Source organism: Musa acuminata, chromosome BXJ1-4 (genome assembly GCF_036884655.1).
Source record: "Musa acuminata AAA Group cultivar baxijiao chromosome BXJ1-4, Cavendish_Baxijiao_AAA, whole genome shotgun sequence".
Lineage (NCBI taxonomy): Eukaryota > Viridiplantae > Streptophyta > Magnoliopsida > Zingiberales > Musaceae > Musa > Musa acuminata.
In genome coordinates this window covers 41117664-41130478 of record NC_088330.1, presented here as the reverse complement: position 1 = coordinate 41130478, position 12815 = coordinate 41117664, and the positions used below count along the sequence as shown (strand labels likewise).

At 44.9% G+C, this 12815-nt stretch overlaps 2 protein-coding genes and 1 pseudogene across 2 annotated transcripts; 1 reads left to right on the top strand and 2 right to left on the bottom strand.

Moving 5' to 3' along the window:
- Positions 1-4259: 4259 nt before the first annotated feature.
- LOC135670737 (squamosa promoter-binding-like protein 7) lies at positions 4260-6865 on the bottom strand (annotated as a pseudogene).
- Positions 6866-7272: 407 nt separating this feature from the next.
- LOC135672221 (calmodulin-binding receptor kinase CaMRLK-like) lies at positions 7273-8292 on the bottom strand. The gene has a single exon (XM_065180675.1). It carries the CDS (start codon positions 8290-8292, stop codon positions 7273-7275), a length of 1020 nt encoding a protein of 339 aa, XP_065036747.1.
- Positions 8293-9563: 1271 nt separating this feature from the next.
- On the top strand, positions 9564-11119 carry LOC135670721 (zinc finger protein ZAT4-like). The gene has a single exon (XM_065178675.1). The coding sequence runs from the start codon at positions 9658-9660 to the stop codon at positions 10705-10707; it is 1050 nt and encodes a 349-aa protein (XP_065034747.1). The 5' UTR covers positions 9564-9657; the 3' UTR covers positions 10708-11119.
- Positions 11120-12815: the final 1696 nt, after the last annotated feature.

Sequence of the window (12815 nt, the reverse complement as noted above, 5' to 3'; positions counted from 1 at the left end):
GTACCTGCATGCATATACATGTAGCTTATGTGCTGCTAAACCTACTATGAACAGTGATTTAGCGTTCATTTCTTTTTGCTGTGCAGCGCAGTGCAGTGCAGTGTGGTGCAGTCTGTGTAAATCTTGATGGAACAGCTATTAGCTGCAGCTTCGTTTAGCATTCATTTCTGACAAGATTGGCAGGCTTTAACCTCTGGATCTGCAAGCGCCATGAGTTCACCCACACTCATAGCTGATACTTGTCAGCTATGAGAGCTTCTATCAACTTCTTCCTCACCACCTTCAACAGTCCAATTTGGTTAGCCGAGATGCCACTGTACTAATAAAAACTATAATTATATTATTATTTAAAAAATAATATTAAAATAAATAATAAATAATGATACATCAAAATCAGAATTACATATCAAAAACAAAATAATTATATGTCTTTCAAAAAATTTTATTTGATCTATAAATATATTATTATTAAATTTAAAAATTATAATAATTTTGATTTATAAAAATAACTAGACTCATATTTTTCTCTTAAGGTTGTTGTATAACGAATTATATCAGGATTTTTTTTTATTGGTGGATAATCATAATTAGAATCCAATCAGATCTATAATATATAATTAGATATGATCGTATAATTTAATATTCTCTCATTTAACCCATTAATTGATATGATATAAAAAATTAAAATTAATATAATTAAAATAAACTTTTATTTAAAAATATTTTTACTTAATTATATTCTAAATTTTTTTAAAAAATAATTTATACATAGTCATAAATTTTAAAATTAGTTAATAAGTGTAATAATACTACATTAAGTCCAACTACTAATGCATAGCATAGTTGTTTTATATTATTAATGTCATACTCTCTTCTATATATCATAATATTATTATTTTTTCTCAATATAGTTTATAATGACCCATGTAATTTATCTGTCTAGACAATCTTGTTATCACATTCAATTATAATATGACTAAATATAATAGTAAAAATAAATAATTTGAATTAAATAAAAATATATCAATCATAGTATCCAATTAAATATACTATCAATAATAGTATTAACAAGCCTCATTCTAAGAATATATTTTTCATACACCCTAGGCTGTAAAGCCTTAGTAAATAAATTAGCAATCATCAAGTGATGCCTAGGTTCTCAATTGACACAAATTGTTTATAAATTCTTTTTTTTACACACTAAGTACTTTATCTTGGTATGCTTATAACCACTATAATATTTATCTTTTTTAGAGAAAAAAATTATTATTGTATTAGTACAAAATATCTCTAGTAGCATAACAATTGAGTTGATTACATGAAATTCTAATATGAAATTCTACAGCCATAAAGCTTAATTTGGTGATATCAAAACATGCTACAAATTCAACCTTTATTATTGATGATATAATAAATAATTATTTTATTTTGTTTATGAAATTACCCCTATAGTTAAGATGAATATAAATCCTATTATAAACTTTCTACTATCAAGATAATTTATAAAATACGAATATCCCATAACTTCAAGATAACTTGATCTCTTATATATACGAGCATATAGTCTTACATTCTCGATAGATATCTCATTACTTTACAGTTTTTCATTATTTAACTATAAAACTAATATTTGGTCTCATACAAGAGCATATAATAGACTTTTAACTGTCCATGTATAAGAAATATCCTTTATTTAATTTTTCAAAGTCATTTCTAAGATATTATCATTATCTAAATCTTTTATCTTTAGTAATAGATGTATTATTAACCGAACAAAGTACTAAATCTATCTAAAGCTTGATCAATATATCTTTTTGAGACGGTCAAAGCAATCATTGAGAATATCTCAGTGCCAATAATATTAGCCACCTTATTCATATCAACTATCTTAAAATTTTTTATAAGAAATATCTTGGTTGTCATTGTTGATAATCAAAATATCATCGACATATACTATCAGTATAATGAACTTACTTCCACTAACCTTCAGATATACACCGATTAACAATATTTTTTAAAATAAAAAATAATGATATCATGAAACTTTATATATCATTATCTAAAAGCTTGTTTACGACCATAAATATATTTTCTAAGTTTGTAAAGCTAATTTTTCTTTTCGTTCTCTATGAATCCTTCTAGTTATTTTATGTAGATTTTATCATTTAGATCCCTATTCAGAAATATTATTTTTTTGAGATATATATAATATTTGAATGGTAAAATCATAATATTTTAGGGATATATATTGAAAATATATGAATTTTGAAGGGTGAAACTATCAAGGGGACATAAACCTAGAATTAAAAGGATTCATAATGGTAAAATTATAATTTCAATATGTGAAATCCTAATTTTTTTTTCTTAATCGCTGATGCACAAGGCATACGACCGTCGCGATGTGCAATCGCCTTTTGCCTATATGTTGCCTATGTGATCGACGGACGACCCAATTAGGCTCTACTTCATTCCACCACGTTGTTGTGCTCTTGTGCCAACTAGCGACCTTATTGATTACTACGATGTGTGACCGTATTCATGTGCCAATCGATGACCCCACTAATCGTCGTGACTATTCCCATGTGTTTGTCATGTAGCCACTAAGGAGCACAGCCTTCGACGTCCAACTAACGTCAACCATTGTTAGTAAATGTCGCTACAACAACATTGTTATAATCGTTAATCAAAGGCAGCGATGTACCATCGGTTTAAGGCAGTGGCATTGTTATAGTTATTACAAGCAGGAACACTACTAGGTGTGTAGCCGACCGCTTGTAACCATGGCAATCGTGCATGTGTTCATTGTCGATTGTTGCTCATGACTGGGTCGACGACCATGGAGGGCATCGTCCTTAACAATGCTATTGCTGACAACAAGTTATCGACGGTAGTCCATTGATCAAATATTATGAACCTCACATTGATTGCAACTAGATGATAGATTGATGAGATATGAAAGCAAATCGACAGTATAGATAAATTATTCAAGCATCATACAATCAAGATCAAATAACACAAGTTTGCAAGCAAAGGTTGCTAATAAATAAATCTAAATATAAAATAGATCTAATATATTTTTATAATTTAAGATATTTTATTTCAAAACATAGATCTTATACCAATTATAATTATAAAAACTATAATTATATAATTATTATATGAAAAACCTTAATCTTAGAATTTAAATCAAATAACGATAGATCAAGATTTCATATTTTTTTTTATGTTATTTAGATATACTGTCGTTACATTATCGATCTACAATGAGTATTAGACTCATCTTCTTTTTTTTTTCTATTATTCATAACTTAAAAAGATTAAGAATAAATATATAATCTTAATTTTTGATATTTCGTTCTTAAGAAAGGTTCCATCCTTTTATAAGCGAGAGCAAATTATCTATAATAATAATTTAAAAATAATTTTAATTAAAATAACTTCTTATATATATATATATTATCATAAATGAATTTTCTTTAATCAATAATCGTAATCAAGATTCAGTAAAATTTATAATATATCTTAGGCCACGTGTCTATCTCTCTATATGGGAAAACGATAATTCCTTCACCATGGAGGCTCGACCTTCCGAGACTCCGAGCGCTTGTCACCAAGCTTTCCCAATGCGAAAGGAAAAGGTGGCAAGAAATCCGCCACGTTAGAAAAGGAGTGATCGCTGTATATCTTCCTTTTCTTTTACCTCGTTGGCCCCTACCACACACCACGCACACCTATTCGACTCTCACACCTCGCCGCCACCTCCCCTCCCATCTCCGGTGACCATTTCCGGCCACGTGATCGCCGCTATCCCTTGATCACCTAATCTTAGTTGTTCAGATCTTTTGATCACCTAACACTTCTCTGTTCCTTTCATCTTCTTTCCGAGTCGGTATAAAGTCGAGCTATGAGCCTAAAAAATGTATGATAATCTATCAAAATCTTTAACAATTAATTCAGTCTATACTTTCTTTTATCTTTTGTATAAGTTTATTTTTTATTCTCTTAGTGAAAAGGTGACAAAATATGTATAACATTTCTTCGTCAAGTCAAATTCTATTGACTTGAAGACATGAACTGTTGCGCGGTAAAGTTCTGCGCCATTTCTGTGGCCAGACTTATGGATATGCCTTTTGACCAAGATTTTGCTGTCTTTTCTTCTGTAACGAGTGCAGAGGTCTTTGATAGGACGCAACGCGTTCGATGAAAAGCTTGATGCTCTTTGCAGATGTCTTCAGGAAGCGCACTCACGGACGCTTCAGGTTGGAGCACCATGGCCGCCGGTGAAGAGGACCCCGGTGTGGAGAGGGAAGCCAGGATCACGAGGTCCAAGGACAAAACGAAGAAGCATATACGGTATGCGTCAAGAAGGGCGTGTGCTGAGATACGGCCGAGGATAAAAGGACGTTTTGCCAAGGAGCAGGCGACGAGCCAACCGTCGCCGGAGCTGCCTCATCTTCCTGATAATGCTTCCGTCGCTAGCTTGGGGAATGTACGCAGTAAATACACCAACGCATGTGCTCAGAGGGAGGGAGGGAGGGATTCATCTGACGGCTGAGATTACATAATCACTTGGTATTATTCCGCCAGCACACATCTCATCGTGCCGATCGATGGCACGTGCCAACAGGGTGTTCAAGAAGGGCAACATCGTGATTACAGGCCCAAATCACCAGCTCCGACGGCCCTTTTCGAGGATCTTCTCCAACGCTTTTTGCAGAAATGGATTTAAAATCCGATGAGTATTTTATGAAATGTATTACGTGGACGGCTGAGATTGACGAGTGGATGCAGCGATTAGAAGTGAAGGCGATCATCCTGAAGCGGGGGGTTAGATTGGCTTCCAGAAGTCATAGCACTCCTCTTCCTCCTGTGACTCGTTCCTCGCGGGCAGCATCCCAAAGGAGGAGCTGGGCGTTCATGAGGTCCAGCGTCACACGGTCTCCGGCATCCTGCAGCCGAATCCAGCCATCGTCGAGCCTGACTGGTGTTTGTGATATTGACGCTTGGTGGTGTGGACATGGCCAGAAGACAGGCTGCTCTGCCGAGACCACGGGGTGCCAGCCACCTCGATCTGCGAGTAGTCGGCGGGCGAGGCCGGCGGCACGGTTCTCGGCGATTAGCTCGTTGAGCGCGGCACTGGATCTGGATGAGAACTCCGATGACGAGATCCAAGGAGAAACCTTGGATGACAGAAGAGAGAGAGCACAACCCGGTGAAGTTGATATGCAGGGGATGATGTCTCCGGTCATTGCGCTTTCTGCAAATTAATGGATTGGATTTCAGACATGCTCACAATAATGGCCAACTAAAATAGTTGTCATGTCGAAAGAGTTCTAAGATAAGAGAGAACATCACAATCCTGAATGATAAGAGCATTCCTTTCTAATAGCTTTCCTATGGCACTTCTCATACTTCATAATCCTTGCCCTCAATCATGCTCATGGCTCAGTGTGGCCAAATGCAATAAGTCCTGAATTCTAGACCATGTAATGCAAATGGAAAGAAACGAAGGGGAAGACAACAAGCAGCAGCTGAGATGGTAGGGTTGTGCGGTAGTACCTAAGAAAGGGTTTCTGGCGATGGGGTCAGTGCTGTTCTTTCTTCTTCGCTCGTTGTGCCCCGCCAGTCGCCGCCTGCAGCTCCTCTTCGAATCATCAAACTCGGCTACTACATGAAACCTGCATCAAACCAGGACCTGTTAGGTTCTTCGCTCTCGGGTTCAGCTTCTTTTCACTAGGTTGGAAGGCGAAGCGACCTGCTGCACTGCTGACAGAAGCGCTGCTCCACGCCGCGCACGACCACTTTGGGAGCCTTGGAATGCAGCTCGCACACCTTGTGCCTCTTGTGGTACTCCTTCTCGTCCGCTAGGACCTTGCCGCATCCGTCCACCTGGCACCTCGGCACCGCCGCAGCCGGCCTTTCCCGCTTCATGGCAGCCCCAGCCGCCCCGCTCTCCTCCACGTAATACTGCCTCTTCCCCAGCTTCAGGCACGTAAGGTGGTGGTGGTAGTACTGTAGCGCCCGTTGGTCCCTGTTGCCCCCAGCCATCATCTCACGGTCGGAGCACGGGAAGCAAGCAGCAACGGTAGAAGAAGACGAAGCAGCGGCGGCATCTGCGTTGGGCTGCGCCGTAGAGTAAGAAGAGGAGGCAGAGTGTGACGAAGCCCAGTTTCGGAGCTTCCAGAAGTCCCACGACAGAACTCCACTTCTCCCTGCAACTCCCCCGTCCTCCATCACTCTTGCTGCTGCCACCACTTCAAAGCTACAAGCCAAGAGCACAGGGAGTCCCTTCCTCTTCTAAGCTTCTCTTTCCTTACACCCAATGCTGCCTTCCTCCGCTATAAAGGTGAGTGACAGCAGCTATTCCACTCCCGGAACACCACCCATCCGGCGGAGGTGTTATACACCGGAAGGATGGGTGATCACGTGCGCGGCACATGTTGGGTCCCGAACACGTGGGCAGAGGTGATTGACGAGTTCAGTCGACGAGACAGGTTGGTCCAGCAGATGCATCGAAGGTGGCGCCCTGACAAAAGCAGCTCCAAGATGCATCCATCACGCACTGTTCATCATCTTCACTCAGGAAACTTTGAGGCCACCGTTCCTCCCGTCTCCCGTGAATACATGTACATCATCAGTTTCTGCATACACGTACATCCGACGGACAGTTCGAGATAGGTACGGATTGGATACCGGGATGCGTCGACAGGATGCATGCATGTGGTTGGATGGCTAGAAACTGGCCCAAGAATCTAGTACTGTTGTTGCAGAGACAATGAGGGTCCAAAACAACTCCCATTTGATCTAAGATATATCTACGATGGGATCCACACTCGGGCGCTTCAGTCAACGTGAGACTGATTCGATGGTACAACTGCAGCAGTAATCTCTGCATAAGACCATATGCTCAATCGCTGGCGAAGTTTATGTTGACCGTTCATGTGATTTGCTGATACAGAGTCCAATTTTAATGAGTACCTACAGATTTCATGTTGCTGCATCTAAGAGGCAGAGAAGTGAAGAGCAGCAAAGCAGAGGATGTAGAGAAGGTTATAAGCTGAAAACAAGCAAAGAATCTGTGAAGGCATTTACAGGACATGAATCAAGAAACAAGATGCAGAGCAGAGGACATAACAGAGCAACGTTGTGAGAAGACTTCCAGGAGAAAGACCGCAATTTGGTTTATGTGGCTTAGATCACTGTTCAAAAGGGGGTGGCAGAGACTTCCACCATCCGTACCGCTCGTGCACGTAGCTGGGGAGTACCGCCGCCCTAGACGTGGGGTTGCTCCGCCTGCCCTTTTCCAGCTGAGACTCCTTCACGAACCTCGACGTCGCCTCCATCGGCTTTTTGTACAGCACCACCGGCTTCATCTCCCACGGTGGCGGCACCTCCCTCTTTCTCTTCTCTTGCCCTTTGCTCCTCTTTATCGACTCGATGCAAGTAGTACCAAAGCGCCACAAGAATGATAGCAACGGCAGAAACTGAAAGAATAGCTGACAACAATGTAATTTTTCTTTTCCTCGATCTTCTGTGTCTCGTCCTCCGAAGCGAACGACTAGGAGAAGACGAATGGGCGACGACGCGAGCAGCGGAAACAAACTGAAGAGAGCCGGCTTCGACAAAGGCAGGCTCCCCAAACTTCTTCACCGCCTCGGGCTGCACGACGCCGGTGAAGTTATTGTAAGAGACGTCGAGGTAGCCAAGCCCGCCGGCGATCGGCGGAAATCCCTCCGGCAACACCCCTCTCATCGAGTTATGCGACAAGTCCAAGTGCCGCAGTCTTCCGAGCTTCTCCAGCCCGAGCGGGAAGGAGTCGAGGCTGTTCCGCGACAAGTCGACGTCCTCCAAACGGGGCAGGCCAGCGAGGCCAGCAACGCCAGTGAACCGGTTTCCGGAGAGGTTGAGCGACCTGAGGGGCGGCGTCTGGGAGCCCGGGTCGAACCGGAGGACGCCATCGAGGCGGTTGGATGCGAGGTTGACGTGGAGGAGGGCCGGGGCGGACCAGAACCCGCCGGGGATGGAGCCACCGAGGGCGTTGCCCGACAGGTCGAGGACACGGAGGGCGGAGACACTGCGCAGGTGCATCCACGAGACCGCACCGCTGAGGTTGCGGGAGGGGAGCCTGAGGGAGCAGTCGGCCGTGGGAGGGGGGAGCTGAAATCCCGAGACGTGGCGGAAGGCGAGGGCGATGAGCTCGCAGTCCGATCGGCCGCAGGAGCAAGCTGCCGCCGGAAGATGCAGGAGGGAGAGGACAAGGCTAGAGAAGGCAACGAAGAAGCAGAGCTCCATTCCGCCACTAATTGTGGAGTATCTCTGCATGATTAGAATAGCTGCTCTCGGTCACGATTTATATCAAACACCTCTTTCGACTCTTATCTTCTCCATTGCAATCATATTCCAATCATTATATATGGTCAAAGCCATCGTCTCAACCACCATCAATAGCCGCCTCATTGGACGCCACAATTGATTAGGAGGAGCCAACCTTATCCCAAACAATATGACTCACCTCCATTATCTTCAAATTGCAGTACGAATCATCCAAAAAAACAGTGCCAGAACTGATTATTTATTACAAAATTAAAATTATTTCCTATGCTCGATTCCCATCATTTGGTTGCATGTGGTCGCCTATTAACATGGGGTTGCCACCTATTAGTAATGATCCCATTATATATGTATATATATATAGATAGAGCTGTTGGTGTTGGATCCGTTACCGGCAAGGGCGAGGCCCGGATCACGAATATTGATGCGGAAACGGGTCGGATTGATTTGGATCAGCCTGCTTGAAACCACCTCAAATGGATCCGGTCCGAAGGAAACTGCCTCTCCAATCTCTGCTATTCCTTCGTTCGTGAGATGATGTCGAGATGCATGAGATCCGTAAGCCGCATTCATCTTACCCACTAGCAGTATACTGTCGCAACGCACGGGTTCTCTGTGAAGCTCTTCTCATCTCACAACGTCATGTGATTCAGATTTGAAGCTCCGTAATCGCAATTATTAGAGAAAAAGAAGCTCGTAATCTCACGATTATTTCATGTATCTTTCAAAAAGCTACATAAGGTTAATTTAGATGGGGAAATGAAATCTTTTCTGGAAGCATCGAGTGTCATCAATTGGGTGGCAACGTGTGGCACGGAGGTGCATGTCATTCTTTTCTTTACCTACGACTTGGTCGATGGCCAACCCCTAATCGAACGCCACTCGATCTCGCCTCTCTCGGAGGGTCTGTTGCGATATGTCAACATACTGTATTATTACTAATTCTTACTGCTATTTTAGCACTAACTATAATGAAGTGGGAGAACCACAAAGATGCATGAAATGAAGGAAAAGGTATCCCCAAATCATTTGTATTGCTTCTCACATGAGGCTCGGATTTCCAAGAGAAAAGATACGTACCATTTATATGTATTTTTCTTCTTTTTTTTGGATAAATAACTTTCTTGGTTTATTGTCTTTTTTTGTTTATTTTATTTTATTATCTCGGGTGGGGGCGTGACTCCTTTTGGTTGAGGAATGCTTGTCACCTACTCTTTTTTAGCTCCCACTCTCCCCTCAATACTTCCCCTCCCCCCCCTTCTCTCTCTCTCTCTCTCTCTGCTCTCTTAAGAAGAGCGAGAGGGTCGAGCTGAAGGAATCGCTTCCATGGACAGGCACACCTGCAACCTTTGCTTCCGCCGCTTCCCCAATGGACGGGCTCTCGGGGGGCACATGCGCTCTCACGTCATATCTGCGGCCCCTCCGGCCCCACAGGCGCAGCACCCCGGAAACTCATCCGCGTCCATATCCTCCGACCGACCTGCGGCGGAGCAGGAAGTAGGTGAGGAAGCGGAGGAGGAGGTGGGAGGCTCTTATGGCCTGCGCATGAACCCCCGGAAGAGTTTCCGGCTGGTGGATCCCCAGTTCTCCTCTTCCGTCGCTGCCGTTGAGCTGGCCGGATCTAGCGACGTCGTCCAGGACCGGGAGAGCGAGACGGAGTCCCCCAAAGAGAACCGACGCCGATCTAAGCGATCCCGCCGGGACACCGCGTCGCCGACGGAGCAGCCGGAGGCGGAGCCGGCTAGCTCTGTCTCGGACGCGACTCCCGAGGAGGATGTCGCGCTCTGCCTCATGATGCTGTCCCGCGACTCCTGGGCGACTGCTGCGGCGGAGGAGGAGGCCCGACTGTCGGACGGCTTCGACGAGCAGGAAGAGGAGGATCGGCGGGCCGCCGCTCGCACCCGGCAACCGCCAAAGAAGGGGCGGAGCCGGTACCAGTGCGGCGCGTGCAAGAAGGTGTTCCGGTCGTACCAAGCCCTCGGTGGCCACCGGGCGAGCCACAAGAAGACCAACGGCTGCGTCCCGGCCGTGGAGCCCCGGATCTACGGCGAAGCCGACTCCGCCGACGCCAATGCCGATGCCAAAGTCCACGAGTGCCCCTTCTGCTTCCGAGTCTTCAGCTCCGGCCAAGCTCTCGGCGGCCACAAGCGGTCGCACTTCACGTCGTCCGCCACTATGCTCACCGAGAACTCGCCGGTGTCACGCCCTCCCCCGTCATGCTCGCCGCAGAGCACCTCCCCCCTCGCCTCCGCCGCCACCAAGTTCGGCGGCAGCATCGGCATGATCGATCTCAACTTTCCGGCGCCGTCGATGGACGACGTGGAGCTGTCGGCCGTTTCCGATATGGATTTCGTTGCCAACCCACGTCCCAACTGAATCCGCACACTCCACACGCCGAGGCCATGCAATCCGAGCGCTCCTTCTAACTCGAGGTAAGACTTGCAGAGACAAAGAAACACAACATAAGAAACCAAAAAAGATTTGAAGTAAATCTTTTCTCAGCGCTGTTACATATTGGAGAAAGCTGGCGATTTGGTGATCTTATTCGTATGCTTCTGTTCTTCTTTGCTTAAGCTGACATTAGTTCTGCCATTCTTTTTTGTGTTCAAGTTGCAGTTTTGCTTACTGTAGCAACAGCTGATTGCTATTGCCAATTACTGCAGTTTTTCTCTTCACCATCTCTTTGATCATAAACATGTTTATTCTTTTTTTGTGTATGTGGATTAGCTAAGTGTGTAACATCTCATTTCATCTCCAAAGAGGGGGAGTCTGGAGAAGCAGAACTTCTGCCGCTGCTTCCCACCTGGAAAATTCTCTGTTTGGACTGGTACTTATTCTTGTCTTCATCCTTTTCCCTTCACCTCTACTGGTTCAGCTTTTTCTTCGGCAAGCTCTCGGCTTTTGGAGCGTAGTGCCTCAGCATTTCCACGCGCCGGTCTCCACGTTTCCTTCGCCCGTCTCTCTCGCTCTCTCTCAACCCTGCCGTTACTGGTGTTCCATTGGGACAATTAAGACCAAGTAATTAGCTCGTCGGTGCTATTAATTGGCATCGCTTAGGAATCATCGACCCTTCTGCTGCTAATTACGTGATGGCAAAGCTGTGGCGTCGGGACTGGTGTGGGCTGGTGGGCCCATCACGCGGTCTTCACGGAGGTACGTCCGATGTACGTGGGACCGACGTGATGGACGGTCTGAGGCCTTTCCTTATCGTGTACTCCTGTGCGTAGAACGCGCCACACCCTGTGGTGAGAGATCGCCGGCAGCTGCGGTTGCTGAGGAAGCGCACTCACGCTTTGACCACTAGATCCTACGGGTCGGCTCGGTTCACTTCGATTCGGTTCTCCAAAAGAACCAAAGACGCTTTGAACCGGAAAATATTCGACCGAATATGTTTATTTGGTTCCCGAACAGGGAAAATCTAACTCGAATCAAACCAAACCGGTCGGTTCAATTGTGCCAGTTTCAACCTGTAGGGCATGGGAGGTCACTATTTATTAGGTCTTCGATTTATCCGGCAAACAGCAGCAGCATTAGCGGCGGAAAGATATGCGTGAGAGTGGCCAGTATCCCGTGACGGAATGCAAAGCGGATTCCCATGTCTTCCCTTCCCTTCCCTCACCCACCCTTTCAGCAAAAGCCTTTATGCACTTCCCCTTTGACTCCCATCGCTTTGTTGCAGGCCACACTGTTTCCAGATCTCCACCACTACTCCCATCCCATGCCGTTTCTACTGGCAATGAAGCAAACACCTTCCGGCAGTCATTGCATGGTAGGTAGGCCTTTCATTTCTTCCCATACAAGCATCAAACCAAGTCCTGCCTCCTCTCAGCTACCAGGCCACCACTAAGGATCTGAGCTTTGTAGAGCTCGATGCTTCGATGGCAGTTAATGGGGTGATTAAAGAAGGGGCATAGAGAAAAGCTACTACGGGGGGATGCGTACGTTAACGTCGCAAGAGTGGGGAAGGAATAAAGCAGCGAACAAGGAATGATAACATATATCACGAGATCGGTAGCACTTGTGCTCTCATGAGTTGGTTCTTGTCGGGTTGGGCAAAAGAGACTGATGAGAGAGCATTGGGTGTGTGGTTGTGAGCTTCCCACACCGGCACAGCTTTCACCTGCATGCGCTTACTGTTACTAGTTACTGTCATTCATCTCATCTTCTCTTTTCTCCTTCCACTGGCACAAGGAATCATGTCATGCTATGAGCCTTGTGGAAGGAGAGCTGGGTTGTGATGCTTATGGAGGTCAAGCTAGCAGATGAGAGAATGAATGCAAGTAATGCATAGAGTCAGACCAATTCTTCATTCAGAAATAGTACCTTTGTCAACAAGGTGAGAGCTCCCTATGGTGTTACTTAGCTTTTAGCTGACAGATAATGATGATTGAAGTCTGCTGGGTAGCACCAACTGTCATGCAACTGCCCCAACCCAGTTGCAATTATGTGATGTCTTTAGACAGTTCTTGTGTACCCTACTTTCT

Excerpts from the sequence above, each read along its gene's own strand:
- LOC135670721 (XM_065178675.1), top strand. The coding sequence starts at position 9,658 with ATGGACAGGCACACCTGCAACCTTTGCTTCCGCCGCTTCCCCAATGGA.
- LOC135672221 (XM_065180675.1), bottom strand. The coding sequence starts at position 8,292 with ATGGAGCTCTGCTTCTTCGTTGCCTTCTCTAGCCTTGTCCTCTCCCTC.